The sequence below is a fragment of the Brachypodium distachyon genome, chromosome 3 (genome assembly GCF_000005505.3).
Source record: "Brachypodium distachyon strain Bd21 chromosome 3, Brachypodium_distachyon_v3.0, whole genome shotgun sequence".
NCBI classification, from domain to species: domain Eukaryota; kingdom Viridiplantae; phylum Streptophyta; class Magnoliopsida; order Poales; family Poaceae; genus Brachypodium; species Brachypodium distachyon.
In genome coordinates this window covers 58,002,601-58,028,681 of record NC_016133.3, presented here as the reverse complement: position 1 = coordinate 58,028,681, position 26,081 = coordinate 58,002,601, and the positions used below count along the sequence as shown (strand labels likewise).

Below are 26,081 nucleotides of genomic sequence, written 5' to 3'. Positions count from 1 at the left end.
CTACCTCTCCGACGGTTTCTGTTTCTACGCCAAAGAGCTAAGAAAAGAACAAGCACACCTAAAGCTCGCTGCCGAAACATATAGTGATAATAAAATTGTTGTTCATCCATGTCCATCTGAGAAAAGAAATAAGTAACACGAAATTGTTCAAACAAAATTTTTCAGGAAAAAACACTTCACATCTAGCATAATTTGTAGTCTGGAAAATAATGTTTACGTGGACTTTTCTAGTCAGGAAAAAAAAACACATTTCTTCATAAAAAATTGTATGCACAACAATATTTTTTTTGCGCGAAGTATGCACAACTATACAGTTAGGAAAGAAACATACATGAAAGAATACTTCAGATCTTGCATATGAAACCCATCAGGAAACAATTTATACATGCGTCATATCCAAAAACACAATCAGGAGGATATCAATCAATTTATAGATCTAGAAAAAGAAAACTTGTATGAACAATCTATACAATCAGAAGGATATCAGTCAAGTTTCTACATGCAGGCCACATTCGTGTAATCTAAAAGCAAAAGGACCCACGATTTGGGAAAGAATATTGCAGATCTCACAAAACAAATTTACTTTCTACAGCATCTACATGTACAAGAGCCAACGGAGGGAAATCAGCACAAAAGAGAAGGGGAGTTACCTTTTATACTCGGGCGAGGTCTCGCGCACAAAAAGGAAGCCAAAATTTTGGCGAGCGATTTTCGCGCCCTCGTCTCGCCGGCGCGACGGCGGGCTGCCAAATTCGGCCGGGCGTGTCAAATTTGGTTCTGTTCCTAACGGAAGCCAAAAACCGATGGCACGACCAATTATTTGGTAAGACCGGCTTTGGTGGCAATCAAACAGGCCCTACGCACGCGCTCATGCAAGTAAGTACGCTCTCTCCTGAGCGACCATGCATGCAGACGACGATGTACACACTAGTCTTTGGACTACTGTGCGCGGCAATGCATGCATGCATGTCGACACCGCAAAGAAAGAAGCCCAGACTGCATGGCCAAGCTGAGCCCCAGAAAAGGCGGATCGATCCATCGTCCCTGCCCCGGCCGGGGCCCTTTGGCTCGGCTCAGTCCTCCAGTCCCCCGGCTGCAGGACTCGCCGTGCGAATATATACTGGACCGATTAAAGCCTGCGCCGCTGCACGATGCACTCCATCAAGCGCCCAGTTAGCCGAGTGCCTGAGTGTGCAGTGCTCGATCGTTGAAGGTTATGCTGGTATTGTGTGTTGAAAAGCAAGCACACATGAAGTCTTTCCGATCCTAAATTGTTGTCGAAATATTACATGTATCTAAACGTTTTTTAAGAATAGATACATTCATGTTAGGCAAATTTAAGTCAAGAATTTAGATTCGGAGTGAGTAATATGAAATTTAAGGGGTTCAGTTCAAGAACTTAATTGACATGCGTGCATTGGAGCATTCATGTACCGAATGTGACCTGAGTGATTCTTGCAAGGCCGTCCGATGTCAGAAACGAATTGCCCGGATCAGATGTTACAGTACCCGCGTGTAAACAATAGTACCCGTTGAACGATGCTTTGGAGAGGGTACTCGCTAGTTTGTTCCAGCGCGATGGTGCAAAATGGATCCCGGAGAAATTGCTCCTCGGATGAACAGTAGTAAACTGAAGAAAAACAAATACACCTAGACTAGTAACTGAACCTGCGGATCGATAAAATTGATGGCCCAATGACCTGAGCCCAAGACGGCGTTGTTTAGTATACTCTGATCGACGAAGTCCCAACTTGCTAGCAATATCCCCCTTCTTAATCAGATCTGAAACGTCGAGCATTTGTCGTGGCTCTTAAGGAATTAAAGGGGGCAACATATATAGAGTTGGTTTCGTGGAAGAAAGAAGAAAAAAAAGCACTTTTCATGAAACAGATTAAAGCAGGAGGAAAAGGCAATAAGGAGGATACCGATCGATGGGCCGCGCCGGAGAAGGAAACGAAGAAGAAAATTATGCATACTTAAGTGTGTGGATCGCGGAAAGCTGTTCGAGTCCTTTTTATCAAGGCGATGTTTTGCCATCCTAGTAAGCCCTTTCTCCTTTCCTCCCATTTCGCGCGCACTAACGATCGAACCTGAGAGCGACCCAGAAAATCCGAGTTTAATTTCATCCCAAGTGGTGGTAAAACGCCTTTCTATCCCATTTCTGGACTAACCTGACCTACCTGTCTACATCTTTAATTCCGGCCCATGAACACATTTATAAACAAACCATGCATGATGTGCCGTGTTGTTTGCAGGCACACATACAATGGAAGAGATATAGTACTGTATTAGCACTTTAGCAGTAGATTGTTAGTTGAGTTTGTTATTCCTGGTTGCGATCTCCACCATCGCTGTTGGTATTTTCTATGCGGCATGCGCAGAAGACAGATCAGATTTTGTCCAATCGAAAGCTAGTAAGTGCCTAACTGACCAACATAATTGGGTGTTAGAGAATCGTTTCAGTTGACCGCCTTGAATCCTTTCTGGTTGTGTCAGTTCCGAGCCAAAGCCAACTACAGGAGAAAGAAACAAGAACCGACAATTTATAACATGTGAAAAGAAGCAGATCTTGCATAATTGCTACTTCCTCCTTTCGAATATATATAAGGCGAACACAAAATCTTATGCCAGATATTAGTATGAGGTTATTGTGATGCGAAAGTGGCATCATTGGATTAATTCCATTGAAATTTCTAATGATAATTGGTTTAATAGTTGATTGAAATTAATGTAAAATTCCATGCCGGCCTTGCATATTTGGACGGAAGGGGTATCAGAGTAACACACCACAATTAATTACCATGCCATTGTTCAGTTCACCTATTTACACTCCATCTTTTCGATTGCAAAATCAGGTGTAACCTACCGTGAGTATCACAAACACATGTTGAAAAAAATATATGAAAAATAACAACATTTTATCCTCCCCTGGTCTCCTTCCTTCCCTCGCAAGCCTAGATCGTCACCCAATGACATTGACAACAATTGGACATTCGCTACCTAAAAAGACAAGAAATTGGTTTTTCTTTTTGCCACGGGGAAGAGATGGGGCGTTTGGTTGTTAGATTTCTCGCGTTAAAATTTCACCTACTTACACTTCATCTTTTCGTTTTTTTTCAAATAAAAGGACGATCGAACCGTAAAAAAAAAAGATCAAAGACTGATACCCAGCATGAGAGGGGGAGCAAAAAATTCGATTTTTCTTTCAAAAAGGAGGAACAACCCCTGGGCTCACTTCACCTTTCCTGCGTGCTCGCTTTTCATAAATCGACCTATATACAGTTCGTGCCAGTGGTACAACATGGCAGCTCAAAGATGTTTTACGTTGCGTACGTGTACCCTGCACAAGTTGGGCCGCGGAACGACAGGGGCCTCTCCCAGATTCGCCATTGCGGCGCACGGAGAAAAGCAGAGAAAAACCGCCGTGGACTCGTGCCCTCTACATGACAAAACAAAGTAAGTATCCGGGCGGGCAGGGCAGGGGAAATGGCAATGCTGGCTGCTGCGGCTTACGGCTTACCGGCAGAAGGCGGCGCCACCGCGGCCCACAGGTAGGCTCCGCCATGGGGATCCCACGGGCAGGCCCCACGTGCCCCCCCGCTGCTCGAGCTATAAGTACCCGCGCTTATCCCACTTCGGTTCCACCCACCTCCAGCTCTCTCTCAGAAGAAGAACCTACCACACCCTCTCTCCCCAAGTCTAGCACTGCAGCACTTCGCCGTGCCGTCCAAGCGCTTGCTTTGGAACGAGGCGCAGGGCTTTCCTGGGGGTGCTTCTTGGCCTTGCACGAGCTTAGTTTCCTGTGGGTTTAGCCTGTGACATGACGAGCCAGGACGTGGTTGTCCCTGAGATGGGCATTGGGGCCGGGGCCGCGATGCCGGGCTCGGGCGGCACGGCAGGGCTCTTCGCGTGCCGCAGCGCCGCCGCGGGCGCCATGTCCATGCGGCAGACTTACCACCTCGCCGCGGCGCGCTCCGCCCCCGCGAGCTGCACCTGGCTCGAGGCCATGCGCGCCTGCTCCCCGCCACGCTCCCGCGGCGGCGCCGGCGCCGACGTCGACGAGCTCTCGTCCTGGATGGTGAGTCTTGTTGCATGCCGGTCCTGGCATGGCCATGTCCGTCGTCAGTTGTCTTCGCGGTGTCTTATACTTAAGCTTTGTTTGGCTTTGTGTTTTGGTGCGAGCAGAGGAAGCACCCGTCGGCGCTGGGCAAGTTCGAGCAGATCGCGGGCGCGTGCAAGGGGAAGAAGGTCGTCATGTTCCTCGACTACGACGGCACGCTCTCGCCCATCGTCGCCAACCCCGACGCCGCCTACATAACCGACGCGGTTAGTCCATCAATCGCTTCGCCGTATAAGACAAACTCATTTCCATGGCCACCGCCCACCGGCTGGCCGCCAGAGTACATGTTTGCTGATGCCGTCTTCTGTGTACTGTATATGATGCAACAGATGAGGGCGGCGGTGCGCGACGTGGCCAAGCACTTCCCGACGGCGATCGTCAGCGGCCGGTGCCGCGACAAGGTACATTATTAGGATCTCTTGCCGTCCTGCACGAGACGAGAGTCGAGGATAGAGATGGAGTTACGTGCTGATTAAATTCGGCCGTCCATATGCAGGTGCACAACTTCGTCGGCCTCTCCGAGCTCTACTACGCCGGCAGCCACGGCATGGACATCAAGGGACCGACCTCCAATGTATGCTTCTTCAAATCATCCGTAAGTATTCAGTCTTCATTACTCTCGCAGATTGATTAATCTCGCCCCGTGCTAATCATCTGCAGCCCGAGTCGGTCCTGTGCCAACCTGCAAGCGAGTTCCTCCCCATGATCGAGGAGGTACTTCATCAATCATTTCAAATTGCCTTTGCTAATGATGATTATTAGTACTAGTACTTGATTAGGATAATCAGGCCAGTAGCTTGTCCATTTGTGCTTACTCACGGTTTAATTAGTTGATGCACGAAGAGGAGGGGTTTTAATGGTGGCGAATCACATTTTTGTCAGGTGTACAAGGTGCTGGTGGAAAAGACGAAATCCACACCTGGAGCCATGGTGGAGAACAACAAGTTCTGCCTGTCCGTCCACTTCAGATGTGTTGATGAAAAGGTAGGCAAAGCCTTACTCTAGTCGCAGAGTATCTCGGGATACCCACCACTTCTTCCATCGTCACTTACTTAACAATCAGCTGCTGCTGCTGCATCATGTGCGGTTGAATTAAATTAAATTTACCCCTATCGTTGCCCTGCAGAGATGGAATTTCTTGGCCGAGCAAGTCAAGGCCGTGATCAAGGACTACCCCATGCTGAAGCTCACGCAAGGCAGAAAGGTAACTTAAGTTTTGTTGTTGATGAACTCTTCCATTAGATTAGCCACAGCAATCAGTAGTTGACCTTTCCTTGTGAAGATCTTCATCAAGATTGGAACCTCCCTTTGTTTATGCAGGTTTTCGAGCTCCGGCCCAGCATTATGTGGGACAAGGGCAAGGCTCTGGAGTTCCTGCTCGAATCGCTAGGTACGTACGCACAGCACACACACATACATCTCCATCGACAAGTCATCACAGTCGTTTTCGGCCCCAGTTTCCTTTTCAATTCCCTTGCGTTTCACACCACTGTTTGTATAATCAAGTAGTAACAATCAACAAACAAAAAACATTTAAAAAGGCTGATCGATGGATGACACTCGCCGCCGTTTATTCCAGGTTTCGCCGACTGCAGCGACGTCCTGCCGGTGTACATCGGCGACGACCGCACCGACGAGGACGCCTTCAAGGTACGTGCAACATACCTCCCATAAATATTTCTTCCAGCTAAATTGCTAAAATCAACTAGCTGATGGACATATAAACCTTTCTTAATCTGTGCTTGGGATATGGTAACTTTGAGCAGGTGTTGAGGAAGAGGGGCCAAGGCGTGGGGATCCTGGTGTCCAAGTGCCCCAAGGAGACGAGCGCCTCTTACTCGCTCCAGGACCCAACAGAGGTCATGGAGTTCCTGCTCCGGCTCGTGGAGTGGAACCGGAAGTCTTCTTCTTCGCCAGCCATGCTCCGGCCAAGAGTACTGTAATAACCCCAAGAACGCGCCACCGGCCAGTCTAATCACCGGTCAATCTAAATGCTCGGCGTCCAACATACATACCCCACCACCAAATTTGTTTCTTCTTTGGTTCTCTGGCGGCCGGCCTCCCGATCGGAACGGAAGTAATCACGGAGGAAAATTAAAGGAGGCCAGGCACAGAAACCATCCCGGGAACTGCTCAAGCTGCAGCCTGATTAAGCGTGTGCAGCAAAATGTACTTACCACTAGTCTACTGCTACTACGACGTACGTACGGCTACCCCCCCTTTGTTGTTTTTTGTCCCGTGGGCTGGGAAGGCATATGCAAAGCTACCTGCCGTCCTGTAGAGCCTCGACGAGAAAGAAGGTTCGCTCAATTATTCGCCACCACTGCATGTAACTAGCTAGCTTAGGATCGATGATCTATCACTGTCCCCTCCTTCCTCCCCTGTACTGTGCCTGCTCACTGTAAAATGCAGTAACGGAATTAATGTTGATCATTTCGTGTATCCCCGGATGCTATATTAGTTAGTGTCATTAAGTTCCGTGATCCCATGACGGTAAAGAAGATATTGATTGATAACACACTGATGTGAGTGTGAGCACGACCCGTAAAAAAAGAAGGCACAAAAACAATTGCACCGTACAAACTCCCTCTGAAGGAGGCATGTGAACGGCCTGTTGCGTGATCCCCCAGCAGGATCACCTGCCGGTTCTTACCGTGACAAAGCTCCAATTTTAACCTCCCAGAATGATTCTGGCCTCTGATTCTTGACAAATTAGCAGCTGTGGTTAATATGGCCACAGTACTGTACTAGCTCGTGACACTGTACAGCTATTGCAGGCAGGGGAGCTCCTGAATTCTTTTTTCAGCCTGGGCCTGTGTCGTACGTGCTCTGGGAACAGCTTATCAAGGTGATGACTTGTCCGTGTATCAGATCTACACGCACCTATACGAACTCGTGCTGTGGACTCCATGATTCCGTGGCCGGACATTACAATAGGCCTCCTGCCGGCTCCGGCTCATCCAACCACACTAGCTGTAGTGGTCCTAACTGCTATAACTTGCTGCTGGGTGCATCTTTTTTGAATATTCAGGGTTAAGTTCTTGCCGTGATCGGATTTGCTGGTAAAGTGGCACGGGATTAAGCGCATCCTAATTAACAATCTTTGCAGCTCGTGGCCTTGATTAGGCCGCAACACCCCCCATAGATGACTCATTAGTAGCCCAATTATTAATGCAATCAGCCGGTAGATGCAGCTAGCTAGCACATTAAGTGAGAGCCTTCTTTTCCCTCTAGCTACCCGCCTGTCCAGATGATTCCTCACAATGATTCGATGCATATTCTCATGTGGTCGCATGGCTTGGCCGTAGCTAGTACATTTCCAGAGCACTAGCTCACGTTCCAGTGCTGAAAAAAGCCAGTACTACTACTTAAAATGTTCACCTTTCCATCAGAAATCATATGGATGCAAGCCAAGAGAGTTGACTGTTGGGGGCCACCGATTATCATTGGTTGTCTTACTGACAGGCATCCATCAGTATGCCACTATCTTCTTTTTTTTACTGCCCCCCCACAAGGTAGGTTTCCTATGACACCGAAGGAGTAAATGCTGCTGCAAATGGAAGCATCGCCAATCACACACACAATAATGCGCCTACTGTGGACTGATATTATTAGTGGCAGGTTCTTTACTTTACATGTTTGTTCTGCATGCATAGCATATACTATATGAGTCATATGACTATATGAGTGACTGTACAATATGCATACAGCAAACTGCTGGAGCCAGGCCAACAGTAGTTGCATATTCTGATGCAATTTATGGTTGGCCGTCAGAGGCACTGCATCTTCTACTAGTGTTTTAAAAAGGAAGTTCAGTGCCACATCGATCTGATACTAGAAACATCCACCAACAACCGAAAGACTTTGAATTGGATACTACATAAATGATCAGATCAGTACTGAGTATATCAATTAGCCAGCATTAAGTTCACTATATACAACTGGCCGGAAGCACGCATCCTCCAATGGTGCTGCAGAAACCCACCATCCTGGATCTGCAGTCTCTGTTGTGTTGGTCGCAGCCGGCCAGCAGCTCGAGGTAGAGCTTAGAGTGGACCCCTTGGAAGAAAAGTGGTTCAGAGAGGCCTCATCAGTCGTACTTTATGTCTTCTCTTGCCTTTAATTGGGATGCCCCCAGCAACCAATAACCAATCCCCTTTCGCTCGGCCCAGTTTCAGGTGTGTTTGCTTGCTGCTAGTAAGCTGCAGCAACGAGCCAACGACAGCGAGGCGAGCTGTTGCATTGCAACGGCGATGGGGACACACATAGGCATGTGGCGTTTTCGGCGCATCATACATTCATATATATGGCCAAATCATTGTTACCGCACTGTCATCTTACTCCATTTTTCTAGCTGAAAGGGCTGTCACGATCTTATCTCTCCCGGTTACCTGCAATCTATAACAAAAAAGGGGCTAGTCTGATTAGCTATTTTCTGGGTGGAGCTAGCTAAAAACTAGTACTGGGAATAAAGAGAACAAGTCCAAGAAACGACTAATCTCAGGTTCCCGGCCTGCACACGACGATACAGTTACAGTCATCCACCCAACTGGCCATTGGCCACAAGCTATACAGCTAACTGCATGCGCGCATTGTTTCCTATGTTCCTACACGATAACCCAAGCCAACATGGCAATATCAAACCGGGCACTCCACACACTGACACAGTGAGCTAACCATAAATTATTGCCTCCTAATCTGGCATTGAGATCCCCCAATTAACCCCAGTCCCGCGATCAAAGAAGAGGTTAAAAGAGGATATGGACGCAAAGCATGCAATAGAATACGCGATGCAACCATTATAGGGTGCAGGGAAATAATGCTAGTTTATAGAGATCCAAGCAGCTTTGCCTTTGCGTGGAAATATATTTTACCCCCAAAGGCCTCGGAGAAAGCTGGCTGCCCTTGAATCAAGCGACATTGGCGAGCCGGACCCCCACAGAGCCCACATGGCTCCCAGGTGGAGAGATCTATCCGGTATCAGCTATTCACCTAATGGCCTAAACAATCTAGCTAGTCCAACTGTCCATGTCTTCATGCATGCTCGATCATCACACTAGTAGCAGTAGGCAGTACGTAGCAGGAGTATATATGATTTACACGCATCAGTGTTGTCGCCTACTGCTACAACGTGTACCAGTGCAGTGTGGCTTGAGTTTGCAAGGCGAGTTGGAGTATGTACATACAACATATGGAATTAATTTGATCATAAAAGAGGCCATATATGGAGTAGTACAAAGTTGTTAGTGAGATTGTTGGTTGAAGAGAAGAGGGGCAAAAGATCAGATACAAGAGGAGAGGGAGAAAGGAGCAATTTTCTGTTTGAGAGATACTGCCCTAGTCCTAGTCTCCTACTACTAATGTGCCTTTTTTAGGTAGATCAAAAAGGAAGCAGGGGGTGACTGGCGATCGAGGCACAAATTATGTGTAAAGGAATCTGATGGTTGAGAAGGGAGTTGGAATCCACCAAAGGCCCGGTGCCTTTTCCTGCAGCACCGCCTGCAGGCTAAGGTCTACTAATAATGTGGCACGCTTTGACATTTCACAGGAGTGCCCCCCCCCCCCCGCCCGGGACACACTAAAATTTCCTCCTTTCCTATGTGGAAAGGCGCCAAGTCCACTGTGTTTTGGCTCATGATTGGTGGGTGCCTAAGCTCGATCTCGTATAAAATAACTAACCCTAAGCCCTCATTATTGGTGGAGTACTCAGTTGTTGTTGTGTTGGGTCTGGTCCATCAGTGGATGAATCCAGAGGTAGCAGCTACTACCTTGAGGTCTCAGGAATGCATGCAAATGCAAGCACAACTCCCGAGAATCTAATGCCTGGTGCCAATCATGGACCTAATCTGCATAGACGGCCAGGTGTTTGGAGAAGAACAACTGCTCATGCATGCCATCCATGTCTTTTTTATCGATCGACCCGTCCACCTGCATGCGCGCGCGTGCCGTGCCGTGCCGTGAAGCCTTGTCTGCTTTGCCGGCTTCACGTACGATCTGTAGCTTCTCCAAATTAAAGCATCGCGTGCATGCCCAAGACCAAAGGCAAAGAGGCTCGCTCTCGCTCGGCCGGTCCATGCAGCACAATTTCATAAGTTATATCCATTGTAGCTAACTATAGGCACACTGTACATGCAGCAGCGTAGCATAGATCAAACCTTGCATATACAAGAGTAGTAGAGTGAGAAAAAGTAGCTAGCCAGTAGAACGGATCTAGACGACATGTTGGTTCAATTCTTTAATTTCATTGCTTTTTTGCAAGCAAAGCAAGCTTTCGAACTATACGGCTGAAGAAAGGTCTTAACATGCGTTAATTTGAGCTAGCTTGACGAGAAGTGCACTGTGCGGATTTGGCGTGCCGCCCGGCCGGCCGCGGTACGTCTAGACCTGGCTAAGCGCAGCCATAGCAGCAGCTAGTAGGGGCCGGCCGTGTGCGGCGTCAGATACTCGGACGTGTCGACATGGCTTCAGCCTGCAGCTAGAGCTATAGCCGGAGTGCTTTAATTCCCATGGCCGACATCGAGCGATCGACGGACGGATCACATCGACTACCGAACCCCAGGGATCATCGGTTAGACACGTGACGCCCTGACGGTGCGACGGCCAGGGCTGATCAATGATATATATGCTGCATGGGATTCTTGGCATCATCTCGTTATTACCTTCCAGAAGAGTGCGTGCACGATGTACCGGAAAAATGCTCGTAATAACAATCCTAATCCTGTTGACTAGCTAGTGTAGTACTCGATCGTCCCGCTGCATGCATATATAATGCACGCATGATCTGCAGCCTATATATCTCCAATGCGATCGATCCATCCGTCGTGTGCACGATCATCATCCTATCCGGCTGCACGTCTGGCTGATTTGTTTATGCGCGCGGGAGGGACAGGTGCCGCGCTGCCAGCGTCTGGTTGCACATGATCAATGCGGATACGTGTTGCTTCGCCATAGGGGCCCTGGCTTAGCATGTGCATGCCTCCATGCATGTATAGAGGAAATTTATCCATCTAAGTGCGTGCTTGATTAATTCTGATTACTCATGCATGCATGTATTGAACTTGAGTACTGTAAAAAAAAAAAACAGGTCTGGCAACTATTATTCCCCGCCGCTTAGTAATTGTCTCGACACACCGACCGGAACAGGCCAATTTGGTGGTACGTAATTAAGGTCAGGTCATCTCGTGGATTATATAGTATACTCCCTCCATTTCGTATTTTGTTTCGTTAAGACAAGACTTTGACCAATAAAAACTCTATTGATATGTGTTTTTTCATACATGAAATTTATATCAATGGATTCGTCTTTAAAAGTTCTTACTAATGATCATGGTTTTGTGTCATATAACTTACATATTAATAAAGTAATTTTTGGTCAAAGGTTTGTCTTAATGAAACAAAATACGCGAATCTTTGTGAAATGTAGAGAGTATATACTAGCAGGTGTGCCCGCGTGTTGCTACAGGTCAACAAAATCACAAACTATTTATTTTCATTTTCTGTGTAGGCAACTCATGGCGCCGTCGAGGTCGGCATGCGGGTGTGGTGGCGTCGGTTGTAAGACGGAGTAGGAGAAATCTTGAAAAAAAACTGGAGGAAAAGAAAATAACGGGCAGTGACATATTGGTTGTAATTTTAACGAACTTAACCTACGATAGCGACCGTACCAGCACCACCAACTCCAATTTAATACTCCCTCCGTTCCATAATTCTTGTCGAAATCTTACATGTATCTTGACACTTTTTAGGAATAGATACATCTATTTTTAAGCAAATTTGAGACAAGAAAGGGAGTACATCGGTATAGATATGGGGGTATTTAAAAAGCATTTTCTGTCGATCACGATCATGTCTGTGCAGTGGACAGGTCATATGAAAGTACTACTACTGGTTGTTTACTTACCCTCTTTATAATTCTCACTTTATTTCCCACCCCCCCCCCCCCCCCACACACACACACACACACACAAAAAAACCCTACGATTATAACGTGTGAATACTGAATAACGCATGTTAGTTGGCAACTGGAATATATGGAACATTGGAACAGCGTACGGCAGCTGATGCCTTGATGAATTAATTCCCTGGGAAGCTGGCATGTGCAGTATCTTGATCAAGTACTATACCACGAGCATTTGCAACCTCCGGTCGGTGTTCGGTTTGAATTAAGGTTGTTGGTGGATGAATTCCAGAAGCAGGTTTCAGCAGAACACGAGGAGCTAGCAGCAGGTTTGATATGCTAGGACAGTCAATGCTCGTCGCATGGAAGGTGTGGAAGGACAGAAACGGGAAATGTTTCTATCAAACACACTGCAACCTGTTTGTATATATTCACAGTATTCTGGTTCTTTCTTAAATGATTATATGGTCAGATGAGAGCTTAAATGGATATGTTACACATAACGTACTCTGCGACAGTACTTGGTCTGCTAATCTAATGGCAATTAATCATTAACCATTTAACCGTACAAGCTGCGAAAGAAGAAAAACGATACTAGCAATTTGCGTATTTGTTTGTGTACAGAAGTGGACAAAAATTCACAGGAATATATACAGAGCACAAAGTGACAAGACGAGCAAGCTAGGGACACGACAAAGTTGCATGGGTCTGCTGTCAAAATCAATTGCCATACAGATAATCAAAAACCGCCAAAATGTCTAATCGATCGATCGGGCAGAGCAAGCAAAGATTACGTTTTATGAAGAACAAAGCCGCGACGAACGACGACAGCGAAATAACTAGGCAGGTTCTTAATTATCCCCCTCCATGATTTGTTCTAAGAGACTAGTTAAGACTTATTAAGACCTGATTGGCACTGGCCACCTGCTAAACATCTCAAACTAAATCCAGCCTCGTATATATACTACTCCAGTAAAACAACGGTCGATGTGGTGGTCTCTCGATCCCGTGGTGGTTAAACCGTCTCTGCTGCGTGTGTTCGCCACTTTCAGAGTGAAGGTTGTCGCATCATTTCAATATATATACCTCATATACATATTCACAGGTCCTTTTAATTCACGGGCTTCCACCATCAAGGACGAAAGCGACATCATGTAAGAAAGTACACATATAGCAGAAGACACCGATCACATATATATACAACACGGGGATCTATAAGATCTGGAAATGGGCAGACGATTGGCCCCTTATATAAATTAAAAAAGCTCGTGCACTCCATATGCGAATTAAGCAGTAGAAGCCGATATGATAATGATCGACGCCCCGGTAGAGAATAAGATCGAGGTGATGAGCGATGGAAATCGCGTGTGGCATCACGGAGCTGACCGTGCAGCTCGACATCACTGATCCTTGTCCTTCTCGGCGCCGAGAGAGAGCTCGTGCAGTGATCAGTGGGTCAACTGTCCGATCCGACCTGGCGCCGCATGTGAAATTGACATCTCTGCGTATATACTACCCAAGTGCCCAATGATCAGTGATCGGTTGCGTGGTTTTCTTTGAAATCTCTTATTATATCCCCTGGGTTAGGTTAGTTAGCAACCGAAATGGGCGAGAGGAAAATGTGTGCAATTAGTTACTGGTTTATGTATATAAGTACTGGAAAAATAGCTAGGCGATGGTGACTCGTGTAAGAAACTCAGGTGTCGGGCTGGCAAGGAAGATAGCAGGGATTTAAAAGTGTGCAAGGAAGCCTATGAACGTGCATGTCTTTGTTGGAGTGCATTTTTCTTTCACTTCCTGGTTCGTACGGTGCATTGCGTCGAATTTTTTTTCTTCTCTTTTTTTTTTTTTTGAGAGGAGTTTTTTCTTCTCATGTTGAGCGGATTAGTTGTGGACTTGTGGTAGCTGACGACATCTGTGCATACTAGACAAAAGTATGGATGGGCCTTAACAGAAAGGATCGAAGTTATGGGCTCATTTTTCTGTTGGAAGTATGAGAAACCTGTATCACGAAAAGGAAAGCGAGAGTACCAAAGCTCAATGAATTGGCAATGTTTCATCGCGAAATGGCAGCCCATAGCCCAGTAAGACAGGATTCGCGCGGATTACTAGATGAACTTGGCGCTTCTAGATTCTCAAAAAGAAAAAAAGATACTCCTCCGCCGAGGACGACGAGCCCGGTGCCGGCGCCGAGCTGAGCGACTCCGGCGGGTCATCACTAGAGGAGGCAGGGTCCGACGGCGAAGAGGATTCTGCTCCCCCGAATCCGCTTGCGAAGCCCCGCCGCCGAGCAAACCCTAGCTCTGGCGGCGATGGAGGCGGCGGGGAATCCTCGGTACCCTCAACCGCAGAGCCGCCGAGCCCGAGGAGGCGCGTGAGGCGCTCGGCGTGATAGATCGCCGCTCCAATGAGGGGAGAAAGCTGCTACCTCCAGGTGAGATGTTTAAACTACTGCTAATTCGACTGCAGACTATCGTATTTGATCATTGGCTTACTTCTGAATTGGCTGTTTTTGACACTTAACCAAGTGATTCGCGTGGTCGTAAGTAATACACGGTCTCTTGCTTACCTGTTTGGTTTAACGAGAACCAGTTACCCAAATCTGGCATAGTTAGTATTATACGACAATTCTTGGTGCTCGTTTGAGATATTTGATTATAGAATTGCATGGTTATAGGTTTAGTTGTGCTGTCGATTGCATCAAATAAATTCATACACTGGTTGCATTCGACTTGAAAAAATGGCCAGTTTGTACTAGCATAACTGGCATCTTTACAAATTACAATAGAGTTATGGAGATGCAATACACTTATGCAAAAGATGAGAGATGTTCTATTTCGGTTCAGTGCTTCTTGAACATATACCTATTGGGTGGGCGTATAAATTTCGTTTGAGATATTTGATTATATAGAATTGCATGGCTATAGGTTTAGTTGGGCTGTAGATTGCATCAAATAAATTCATACACTGCCGGCAGAGGTAATAGCCTCAACAACGCGGCCACCCCTGCGCTACACTGCCGGCAGAGGTAATAGCCTCAACAACGCGGCCACCCCTGCGCTACATCGTGCCATCCCACGGTTACAGTTGTGGCCGCTAACAACTAACAGAAAGCTAACTTGATCCATGCCTGAACAAGCTCATGGCACAGACCTGCTTATTCAATTCTTAACTGAAGAAAACTACAGCTAAACAGCTAACTGAAAACACAGGCGACAGGGTTAAGTTCAACATTTTACAGGTGACTTTGAACTGAACAAACGAGATTAAAAGGTAGGTAAATTAAGGTGACAAACACGTATTCATGGTTATGCCTCATGGATGGTTGGTTGTGGTTGCCTCTTCACAGATGGCTTCTTGTTGTGCCTAATCGCTTCCTCTTTCCAAGCTTGCACTTCTGACTCCCGCATAGAGTGGTGGAGGATCACCTCCTTGAGATTCTCAAGATACGATACGCCTGCCACGCCAAGCCTGGTTTCCAGCTGAAGGAAACAGCAATTTCTTCCCAAACGAGGCTCTGGAATAACTGGATCTGGGCAAAGTAGGTCAAGTATGGTGAGAGACTTCATGGATCCTTGTTCGATTTGCACTTGTGGGAGCCTTGGGGCCTCGAAGCACAGTCGCCTCAGGCTTGGGAATCCACCACTCTGCACAACGAAGCTGCTGCCCCGAAACCCATGCTCATCTTCTGCTAGCTTGAGATATTCCAAGCAAGGTAAGCTTTGCAGTGCAGATAAGTCTTCAATGCTCAAACCAGTTGAGATAAGCAGCAGCCTATTTAGATCGGACAGCTCCCTTAAGGTAGGAGTAGCAGGTAATCTGTCCAGCTGGCCCCGTAGTTTGATAGATGTAATTGCACAGGGAGCCTTTAGGAAACTTATGAACTCCTTAGACAAGTCACTTGAATCAATTGATAAAATCTGGAGAGCTTTGCTACCGGTGAACCGCTCCTTAAGCGGCGAATTGCTACGTGGATTCATCCGTCTATTGCGGCTGTTGGAGGAATATGATGTTGCTTGACAGATCTTAACCTTCCTCAGTTTTCCGGCATGAAGTATAATGTTTTCAAAACTTTTGTCTCCCTCGGTAACCATGACTCCAGCCAGAGTCTGCAATTTGCTTTGCTTTGATATTTCCTCGGTGATTCCATGGGGTAGCTCAAACCGGCCAAACAGGTGAGCTAACAGTGGTAGCCTGATGACCTCAATGGGCACAACTTCCACCGATGTGTCTCGAATATCCAGTGTTTCCAAATGCACTAGGCGCTGTATTTTTTGGTGAAGATGGTCAACATCAGTGCCCCTCAGGCTGAGATACTTGAGAAACCGCTGCTTGCATATGGCTATGAGAACAGTATCATTGTTTACCCCTTTGCAACCTTCAAGATCCAGAACTCGCAGTAACTCGCAGTCTTGGAGCTTAAGAAGAGGGCTTCCGAAGATTGTTAGTGACCTCATAACAGATAAGTCAATACCCCTCGCAGTACACACAGCATCATGGACTCCTTCCCTGGTGCTATCCTGAACAGAGAGTCGGCGGACACGAACATTGGTGATAGTATTATTGTTGGACAGAAGCTCATCCTTGTCAACCAGAGCAACAAATTTCTTTGAGACGGCCTTGTGGATGATGAACTCGAGCATTATGCTGTGAACCCTGCACCTGGCTACCCTAGCATTTTTTATCTCTACTGGTTCAACGATACACCTCTCAATGAAGGCCTCTAAACAACTTTTGACACCTTCTTCATCAGTGACGGTGCCATGTGCAGCGAACTCTTCACTCATCCATCTTCTAAGCAGAACCTTGCTTTTAATTGGGCGGCCTCTGGGGAACACGCTGGCATAAAGCAAACAGCTCTGGTGGGAATGGTCTGGAAGGTTGTTGTAGCACTGGAGAAGAGCTCTATTGATTTCCATGAACTCATCCTGACCTTTTAATATCTTGTCTCCGAGCGTGCAGGCAGTACTTTTGCAGTGCTCTGTTGTGAGTCCTCCTGCCACGCGGTTCTCGGTTCGTCCTCGCCGACGCAAATAATTGGCTACGCTGATCAGCGCCAGAGGTAAGCCTCCACATTTCGTGATGATGCCTTCTGAAGCCCGCCGTAGGGCAGGCGTCTGATTCTCTTGACCAACCGATTCCCAGAATACTTCTTCTGACTCATATTTGTCCAAACATTGCATTGTATACACATGACTGCCCGAGCTGCATTCAGCCGCAATGGAGTGAATGCTTGTGGTCACAATTATTCTGCTACTGTGGCCATCTTTAGGGAATTCAAGTTTTATAGCCTGACACACTTCTAGACGGTCCACATCGTCAATAACAACAAAGTACCTGGTTCACAAAGCACAACGTAAACATAACTCTTAGAAACAACCATTTTCTTTATTTAATCAGGAAAAACCTGATGAAGAAGGTACCTAGAGGCACCACTACTTTCAGCATAAAGGGAACCAAAATTGGTACCTCTAGATAGTGCTAAATTAATTTTAATATCTAGGTATCAAACTTGGTACCTTTCTAAGGACAATTAAAATCCTCTTATATGAAATAGTCATGGTAGATTTAATCGGAAACTAAAACTTAACACAAACCACGCATCCATCTGTGCATCATAGTATCATTTGCAGAAATAGATGTTTACTTAAAAACACCACCCCCCAACCCAGGAGAAACCATGCTTGCAGAAACATATAATGATCGTCATACCAGCGGAAGAAAAAGACTAATCTGCTGACACTCCTCATACAGCTGTTGCCTAATCACAAGTTGAAAATTTTGAATTGCACATCAAATATTATTTTCATATTTTATTTTAATTAAAATAGCCAAATATATATCTTGCACAATTGCGTGGCCATACTTCAGTATATGTCATTTTACTACACAATTTGGTTCTGAATAAAAGCGCAAACAGAGTTACCCAATTCTAATGTCTACTATTAAACATATTATTTAAATCTCAAACTATTAATATATATGGTTATAATAAAATACTATGAAAAATATAAGCCATTCTCTTGTTTCTAAAACTTTACTGATTCATGGGAGAGAATACTCGATATAGTTTGTGAGAACTGATTGTCGGAGAACAAGCACCGGCAAAGGTGATCCGGATGGATCCCCTTGGAATTCGACCGGGGGCTAATCGTTCAAAAGCTACGTGAACTCGCAAACGGGAGGTAAGACGATGAGTTTACCCAGGTCCGGGCCACCTTCTAGGTGTAATACCCCACTGGACGGGAGTGGGAGCTGCTGCTGGAAGGCATCAACCAGCTGAGGCTAGTGCGAGGATGGTCGCGTAGCTGTAAGACGCTGGTCTTTCGGCGACGATGGCTGGCACTGCTGCGGGAGAGGGGGCGCCGCCTGGATGTAAACCAGCGACGTAGACATCGGCCGGACGCACGTCGGTCTAGCAAGGAACCTCAGCCCAGGTGAGCCGCTGCCGAGCTGCTCAGCCCGGGTCTTGTGCTCTGCAGAATCCACAGTGCAACGCGATCCGTCGACCCTCCTTGAGTTCGACTCCAGGGGGGTCAGACCGACGGACGCGGCTAGGGCGATGGGTGCGGTGACAACCCGGGAGCCAGCGATGCCCATGAGGGCCCGCTGCGATGGCTTCAGGAACCCACTCCATTAGTGAGGACCACGTAGATCCGAAGGGCAAGGTGACGTGAAACCCCTCCCCCCTTCCTCGTCGCCATCACCGCCGCGCACCCGACATGCAACGGCGACAGCCTAGCTTTAGGCAGCGGCTCCAGGCAAGGGAGCTCCCAGGCGCCGCCAGTTAGGGACCCCAAGGAGCCGAGGTCAGACGCTGCCAAGCGCATGCCCAAGAGCGAGAAAAAGGTGTCGACGAAGACGAACCTGGGCTACGAGATCCCGACCACCCGCTGGTGGTGGCAGTTGACACCCCATCGCCCGAGAGCTTTGTGGTGGAGGCCCGAGCACCTACCCTTGGCCCTTTTATCCTTCCTGTGCCTGGGAACGACACTTGGCGCCCCGAGTGTGAGCCACATTCCTTCCGGTGCTCGGGGGGCGACCACCGGCAGGGCTCCCCTTGTCAAGACGGCAATCCAGTGCTCAGGGCAGGCGCTCGTGCACATGCCCTTGACTCGCCACGTCTTTGGTGACGCGGCGTCAAGTTCCGCAGGGGACCCTATTCCACGTATCGCTGACACTGATATTTCATCAAATTTATGAGATTGGCTTCCAACAAATATGATATGTTGTCGTTAAACTTTTGGGTTGAACTGGCCAATGCATGCAACTTAATGTGATATCAGAGGCAGAGGCCTCGAGCTCAGATTCGAATAAAATAAAATAATTGTAGGCTACTCCTATTTTCACTTTAAAACCTGAGGGAGCCTACACGTGAGAGAGAGAGAGTATTGAAGTATAAGTGAATTGTCCATCTTTCACCATTAGCTTAAACTTTGGGATTGAATTGGTACGTTCATGCAGCTTAATAGATGGGATTAAGAGACAGAAATTTATAGAGAAAACAACTATAGTGTTTTATGTGAGAGAGAATTAGATACATGTATAGTTTAGAGATAGCAATATTCTGTTTAGAGATTAGTTTCCAACAAATGTTGCATAAGGTGCGATGCTACTTGAGGAAGTTGAGGCAGTGTTATGTGTGCCACGGGAGGGAGCAATTGGGCTACATGATTTAAAGGACATATCTATGTGATGCAGAGGGGGAGAGACTAAAAGCAGGATGTCTTTGGAGATTATGTGAAGAGGATCTTAGGCTAGATTTTTCTCTTTTACTAGAATGCACCCATGGTCCCAAACTACTTCGAAAGTCTCATCCTAGTTCCTCAAATTTAAGTTTACAGATATAGGTCTCCGATGTCATATATTCCTGTTCGAGGAGGCTAGGTGGAAAGTTATGGACCCTAGGTAAATCACTTAAATATATATTGGGGGATCCAGATTGTAAACTCGAGAGTTTAGAGATCGGGACAAGACTTCAGGCATAGTTTAGCAACCGCAAGTGAACTCTATTCTTTCATATTTATTAGAGAAATTCTAGCATATTTCTCTATTCTGTAGCCACCATGGTGAAAGGTCGACATATCCTTTTATATTTAATAGATTTTTCAATTTGCAAATTTCCGAAAGGACATGTTTCAAGCTGGAAAACTTTCTGTTGAAGTTTAAGTTCATTGAGTTGAAAAGTAAATTTCTCCTGTCAAGAGTTGTTTTCAAGTTTACAGTTCAAGTCTCCCTCAGAAAAAAGAAATTTCAATCCAAAAACTTAGAGAGAGAGAGAGGGAGAGAGAGAGAGACCTTTTGTCACTCAAGAAATTGCGAAGGCTTGTTTGCTCAGTATCGGAGATGCTCCCTTGTGGAGCTGTAGATGTAGGCTTAGCCGTCTTTTGTGCCTCGTTGAGAAGCTTCGTCCGAAGGTCCTCCAGATCGTGGCACTCAGATGCCACCACCCAAGCAACACAATCATATTCGGCACGACAGTCGTCGTAGACTGCTCTTGCTAGACTAGTCTTCCCCACGCCACGGCAACCGACGATGGAGATCACCTTCAGCTCTTTATCTTCGGCTGCTGACAGCAACATTCCCAGCTCACATCTGTGTCTGCAGATGCTCCTGAAGGTATCCTCATGATCTAGATCTTGGCTATAAGGATTAGGAGGTGTGGCTGAAGGGCAGGACGACCTTGTTGCAGCGCTGTCTTCGCCATTGCTGGATCCGGCTTCAGGTTGCCAGGTCCGTACTTTCTGGATACTGTCCTTGAAATACTCGATTTTTTGCACTATTTCAAGTCGGGGGTCCAGGCCAAGTGCCGAGAGGAGAATGCTAGATTTACGCGGAACCCATGTACGATCTATGAAGTCCTCGATATCATAAGCCAACTCCTTCAGCAGCACAATCTTGCTCTCATGTGTCGTCCCTTGGTTGTTCTCCTCATTCAACTTGATTTCGGTGATCACCATTTTCATCTCCAGCTTGATGGTACCGAGGCCTCTTTTGACTGCACCTTTCATGGACTTGTCTCTCATGATCACATCAGCCACCTTGCTAAGCACAGAGTTGGCGAAGGTCACTGCTTGAATCACCTCTCCTCCTGCAGTCATTTTGGGAATGGACGACAAGTGGTGGAGTCGATGAAGCGATGGACGAAGCTAGCGCCGTCTGAGTCGCTCGCCGGCGTCAACGCCGCGGAGCGCCCGCCAGATAATAGCTAAGCTCCGCCTTGGATGCCTCCCCGGTCCCTACTGCTGGCTTGTCGTGGCCAATCTTGAAATGGAGATGACGAGAAAGAGAGACTTTGGAGCAGCAGCAGCAAGCGGAAGCTTGGCCGGTGGAGATCTTTTGGTGGCCTAGATTGGTGCTGTGTGTTGGCGACTTGGAGGGAAAATGGGATGCGGTTGGGGAAAAGAGCCGGGGGAAGAGAGAGCAGGCAGATTTTAGCGTTTAGCTCACGCTGTGAGTGAAGATGGGAATTTAACACCCGTGCTAAATTATTGGGGGAGAATATCAGGGGCTTTCGCACCTTTAGGAGCTCCGGTGCTTTCGTGCAGGAAAAACTTTAAAAAGTTACACGAAAAATTTCAACAAAAATATATAAATGAATAGAGCATGCAAATATATGTCATTATGCAAAAATTTGAGCTCAAGCAAGAATTTTAATTAGTCATAACGTGCAACTATTTGATGCTGATTTCTCTTCTTTTTTCTCCTTGTACAAGTTCTTGCTTGAGCTCAAATTTTTGCTTGATGGTCCATGACTTTATGCTTTATCCATCTGTACTTTTTGTAATTTAACCGAGAAGAAACAATTTGACTAGCATAAACCAATGATTACATAACACTATGTACACAGCCTTAGCGTAAATCAATGATTGCATAGCACTATTCACATCATGAATTTAACCGAGAAGAACAATTTGACTAGTATTTGTAAGTTTTTTGGGCCCGTATACTCTCATAAATCGGTTCAACTCTTTTCTTCTATAGTAAACCGTAGAAACTATTTTCCCTTTTTGAAGGTTGTTCAGAAGAAGAAACAAAACATTTGGTTAGACAGGCTTATAGCTAGCTGTTGAAGATGAGGTCCAGGCATCCACAATGGTAGCGTTTTTAATTTGCTAGGGAAGTGGGAGACTTGTATATAGATAGACTATGACATGACTGGATTGGCTTATTATTTGATCCATGCATTAATTGTTCAGAAAAAAAACACTTGGTTACAAAGGCTTATATTTTTTTTTGACAGCTGGTTACAAAGGCTTATAGCTAGCTGTTGAAGATTCCTTTGGGTCCGGGCATCCACAATGGTAACATTTTTAATTTGCTAGGGGTAAGCAGTGAGTATGAAAGGACTGGATTGGCTTATTATTTTATCTATGCATTAATTGTTCAAAAAAATACCACTTGGTTAGACAGACCTATAGCTAGCTGTTGAAGATGCATTTGGGTCTACACATCGATCCACAATGGTAGCATTTTTAATTTACTGGGGGTAAGTGAGGAGACTTGTATATGAACTATGAAAGGATCGGATTGGCTTATTATTTTATCTATGCATTAATTAGCTTAAAATGGTTTGGTAGCACAGAGGACACCACGTGAATTGCCCCGTTCCACACTCCTCACGATGTGAAATCACAACGACAACGTCAAAGTCTTCCCAGCATCTTTGCTTTTAACACCCACCGTTCGAGTGTCCACATTGACAGTATCTTTATTTTTTTCATGCCCTACCAACTTCTCAGTTGATTGGACGATATGAGTATCCAACATTATCTTTACTTTTTTTTAGCGGTCATCATCTTTGCTTTTTTTCAAGCCCCTCTCGCTTCTTAATTGATTGAACGATCTAATGAGTAACCACAAAGACATCATCTTTGCTTCTTTATTTTGAGCGGTCATCATTTTTTTGTCCATCACTGCCAGTTCTTAATTGATTGAACGATCTGATAAGTATCCACACAAAGACATTATCTTTGCTTCTTTTTCTTTGAGCGGTCTCCCTCTTTGCTCTATTTTTCCATGCCCTCCCACTTGTTAATTGATTGGATGATCAGAATGAGTATCCACAAAGACATCATTTCTTTTCTTTTTTGAGTAGTCATCATCTTTGATTTTTTTTCCCATACCCCTCCCACTTCTCAATTGATTGAACGATCTGATGAGTATCCACAGAGACATCATCTTTGTATTTTTTGAGTGAATTCCATTTTTACCCCTTAATTTTAGTTGTGTGACACAAATTACCCCGTTTACCAGGATTTCCTTAATCTTACCCCATTTAGTGAAATCTTTGCCGTCAGCCTCATGTGGAGTGCCACATTAAAGACGTATTCTTCATGAGCCGGCCGCCGAAGAAATGGAGACGCCGCCGCCGACGCAGGCACTTCAGGGCTCCAGGGCTCCGTCGTCTCCCACGCCTCGTCCAGGGCTCCAGGCCGGAGGGCATCATGACGTGGGCGTGCGAGGAGCTGCTGTTCAGCTGTGTCAGCGGGCTGAGCAGGCTAACTTCAGGCCGGAGGACCAAGAGGTCATCATCAGGGATGCTTCTGCGGGCCAGCGTGGGAGTTCCACCGGGCTAGCTATGGATTGGACTGCAATCCTGCGTGCTAACTTCCGATCGATCGATCGGCCAGCTATACTGCCCATGTATATAGCTAGCTAGTACTGCCTATGTTTACTTCAATTTCTGCACAACAGTCACGTTTCCTGATTTCAATATGGGCAAAAATTAGATGGGGTAAAAAGTGTAGAAGTTTCACTAAATGGGGTAAGATTAGAGAAATCCCATTAAATGGGGTAATTTTATTCACAAAACTGAAAGTTAGGGGTAAATTTTCTTGGAATTTACTCCTTTTTTAGCGGTCATCATCTTTGTTTTTAGCTGATATCCATATGAACGTACAGTTGAAGCGTCCTTATCGATGGCAACTACTCCCATGAACGTCAAGTCCGAGCATATATTTCCTTCAAATTATTCAAGCATCCGGTGTCCAGACCAACAGAATCTTTGCTTTTTCGATGCCCATTTCGAGGAGTGGCATCTTTGCTTTTTCGATGCCATTGTGCTGTAAGTTACTTTGGAGCGTCGGCAATTTAATTTTCCTCGAGACCCGCACCTCTCATGAAAGTTAAAACCATAGTTTTCCATTACCGTCATGTTATATGAAGACAGAATGGTACAACCATTAAATTGGTTTCGTAATGCTGTTTTCTTAGGAATCACAATATCAACTAATTACCGTATGAATTGTGTCTATGACAATGGGCTCAAAATTTGTCGTGCTAGTTATAGGCCATTCTCCATAGGAGTTTCATTGTCATTAATGCAATGCCATGTCAGCATTTTCTGATGATGTGGCAAAGAATTAATGAAGGGAGATATGAGAAGGGTTCCATCTAGATGAAACCATGTGCATGTTGTTTCCAATACAGCTTGTCTCTTGCATGTAAGCATATGAAACATCAATAATGAGGCAATACATTGGCTTAATATTTTATCTATATTTTAATTGGTTTATAATGGTTTGGTAGCACAGAGGGCACCGCATGAATTCCCCCGTGCCACGCTCTTCACGTCATTGTTTTCCCAACGCACCCAAATAATCACACATTAGGTCGGAGCGTTTGTCCACGCATCTTTGCTTTTTTGACACCTACCGTTGGAGTGTCGAAATTGACAGAATCTTTGTTTTCCTTTCCATGCCCCTTCCACTTCTCAATTAGTAATTAGACGATCCGATGAGTATCCACCAAGACATCATTTTGCTCTTTTTTTAGTGGTCATCATCTTTGGTTTTTCGGGTATCTATGTGAACATGAACGTCAAGTCGTAGCACATTTCTTCAGATTATTCAAGCGTCCGGGGTCCAAACCAACATAATCTTTGCTTTTTCGATGCCCCTTGAATGTAAGAATGTTGCTTTTATGCGAACTGAGCCTAACTCAGGTGGTTGGTTTCTTGTGGTGGAACCAGCCTATCCAGATTCAAGTCTCCGACTTGACGTGGGCGCTCGCATTTCCCTGGATTTATTCCGGGAACTAACCGGCGTTGTGCTTTCAGTGGGACTGACGTACCCGTCAACTACGAGACGCCTGTGGTTATTTCGTCAATCTTAAGATGATGTGCCGGACCAGTCTCTCGGAGGTGCTCATAGAAATAGGGTGTGCGTGCGTGTGTTCACAGGGGTGAGTGTGCGTGCGTACTTGTGAGCGTCTGAGTCTGTAACGTGTTTCCTAAAAAAAAATGTTGCTTTTATTTGAGTGTTCGAGACGGAGCATTCCATTTTATTGGAGCATCCAGGAGTCCAGATCAATAGCATCTTTGCTTTTTCGATGCTTTGGTAAAGTTGCTTTGAAGCGTGCCATATCTGCCTTTCCGATGCCTCATGAAAGTTATTTTGAAGCATTCAAATTTCAAAGCGATGGCATCTTTGAACTTATCTACCCATGCCTCTCACGAACGTCAAGTCAGCATCTTAGATTTTTCGACACCTTCAGGAAAGTTACCTCAGAACCCCTGCAATAGAAATGGCCTTTTACAACCGGCCCATCTGGACCGTTTATGAAAGTGCTGGTAGTAAGAGTACTACATCCCTACTGGAGTACCGGTTCAACAGCTGTATATAACGCCAGGCAACAGGTCTGGCTAACCAAGAACCGGTCATGATGCTACCTATTACAACCAGTTCATGTTACAAATCTTTCATAATGCCTCTGGGAGCTATCACAACCAGTTTGTAACACAAACTAGATGCTGTTGAACATGATTCAAACCGATTGGGGTCTTTTTATCAAAAAAGAAAAGAAAAACCGATTGGGGTCACCTCTGTATAGGATAAGAACCGGTTTGTGGCTTCAATCGGTTGTGGGAACTAATCTGATTCTTGGACTAAATTAAGCTCTAGCTGGATTAAATTAAGCTCTAACTGGATTTGGAGATTGCCTATATTAAGATCTAGATGCAGGATAAGTTAGGATCCAATCAATTTTTTGTTATGGTTACTAACATGTTTTTTTTTTATCTTAGAGTAATTATTTTGGATCTTAAAATGACATTACACTATA

At 45.8% G+C, this 26,081-nt stretch overlaps 2 protein-coding genes and 1 long non-coding RNA gene across 3 annotated transcripts; 2 read left to right on the top strand and 1 right to left on the bottom strand.

The window, feature by feature from the left end:
* The first annotated feature begins 3,630 nt into the window (after window positions 1–3,630).
* On the top strand, window positions 3,631–6,575 carry LOC100843888 (probable trehalose-phosphate phosphatase 4). The gene is made up of 10 exons (XM_003573040.4): window positions 3,631–4,078; window positions 4,186–4,326; window positions 4,450–4,521; window positions 4,617–4,694; window positions 4,781–4,834; window positions 5,003–5,104; window positions 5,247–5,324; window positions 5,441–5,510; window positions 5,700–5,770; window positions 5,887–6,575. Exons 1-10 carry the CDS (start codon window positions 3,821–3,823, stop codon window positions 6,061–6,063), a joined length of 1,101 nt encoding a protein of 366 aa, XP_003573088.1. The 5' UTR covers window positions 3,631–3,820; the 3' UTR covers window positions 6,064–6,575.
* Window positions 6,576–14,155: 7,580 nt separating this feature from the next.
* On the top strand, window positions 14,156–24,260 carry LOC112271501. The gene is made up of 2 exons (XR_002964586.1): window positions 14,156–14,451; window positions 22,261–24,260. It is a non-coding gene; the product is annotated as an uncharacterized LOC112271501 (long non-coding RNA).
* LOC100843577 (putative disease resistance RPP13-like protein 3) lies at window positions 14,921–21,481 on the bottom strand. Its single transcript, XM_003573039.4, has 2 exons — window positions 20,316–21,481; window positions 14,921–17,354 (listed from the first exon to the last, which is right to left on the bottom strand). The coding sequence occupies exons 1-2, from the start codon at window positions 21,116–21,118 to the stop codon at window positions 15,326–15,328; spliced, it is 2,832 nt and encodes a 943-aa protein (XP_003573087.1). The 5' UTR covers window positions 21,119–21,481; the 3' UTR covers window positions 14,921–15,325.
* Window positions 24,261–26,081: the final 1,821 nt, after the last annotated feature.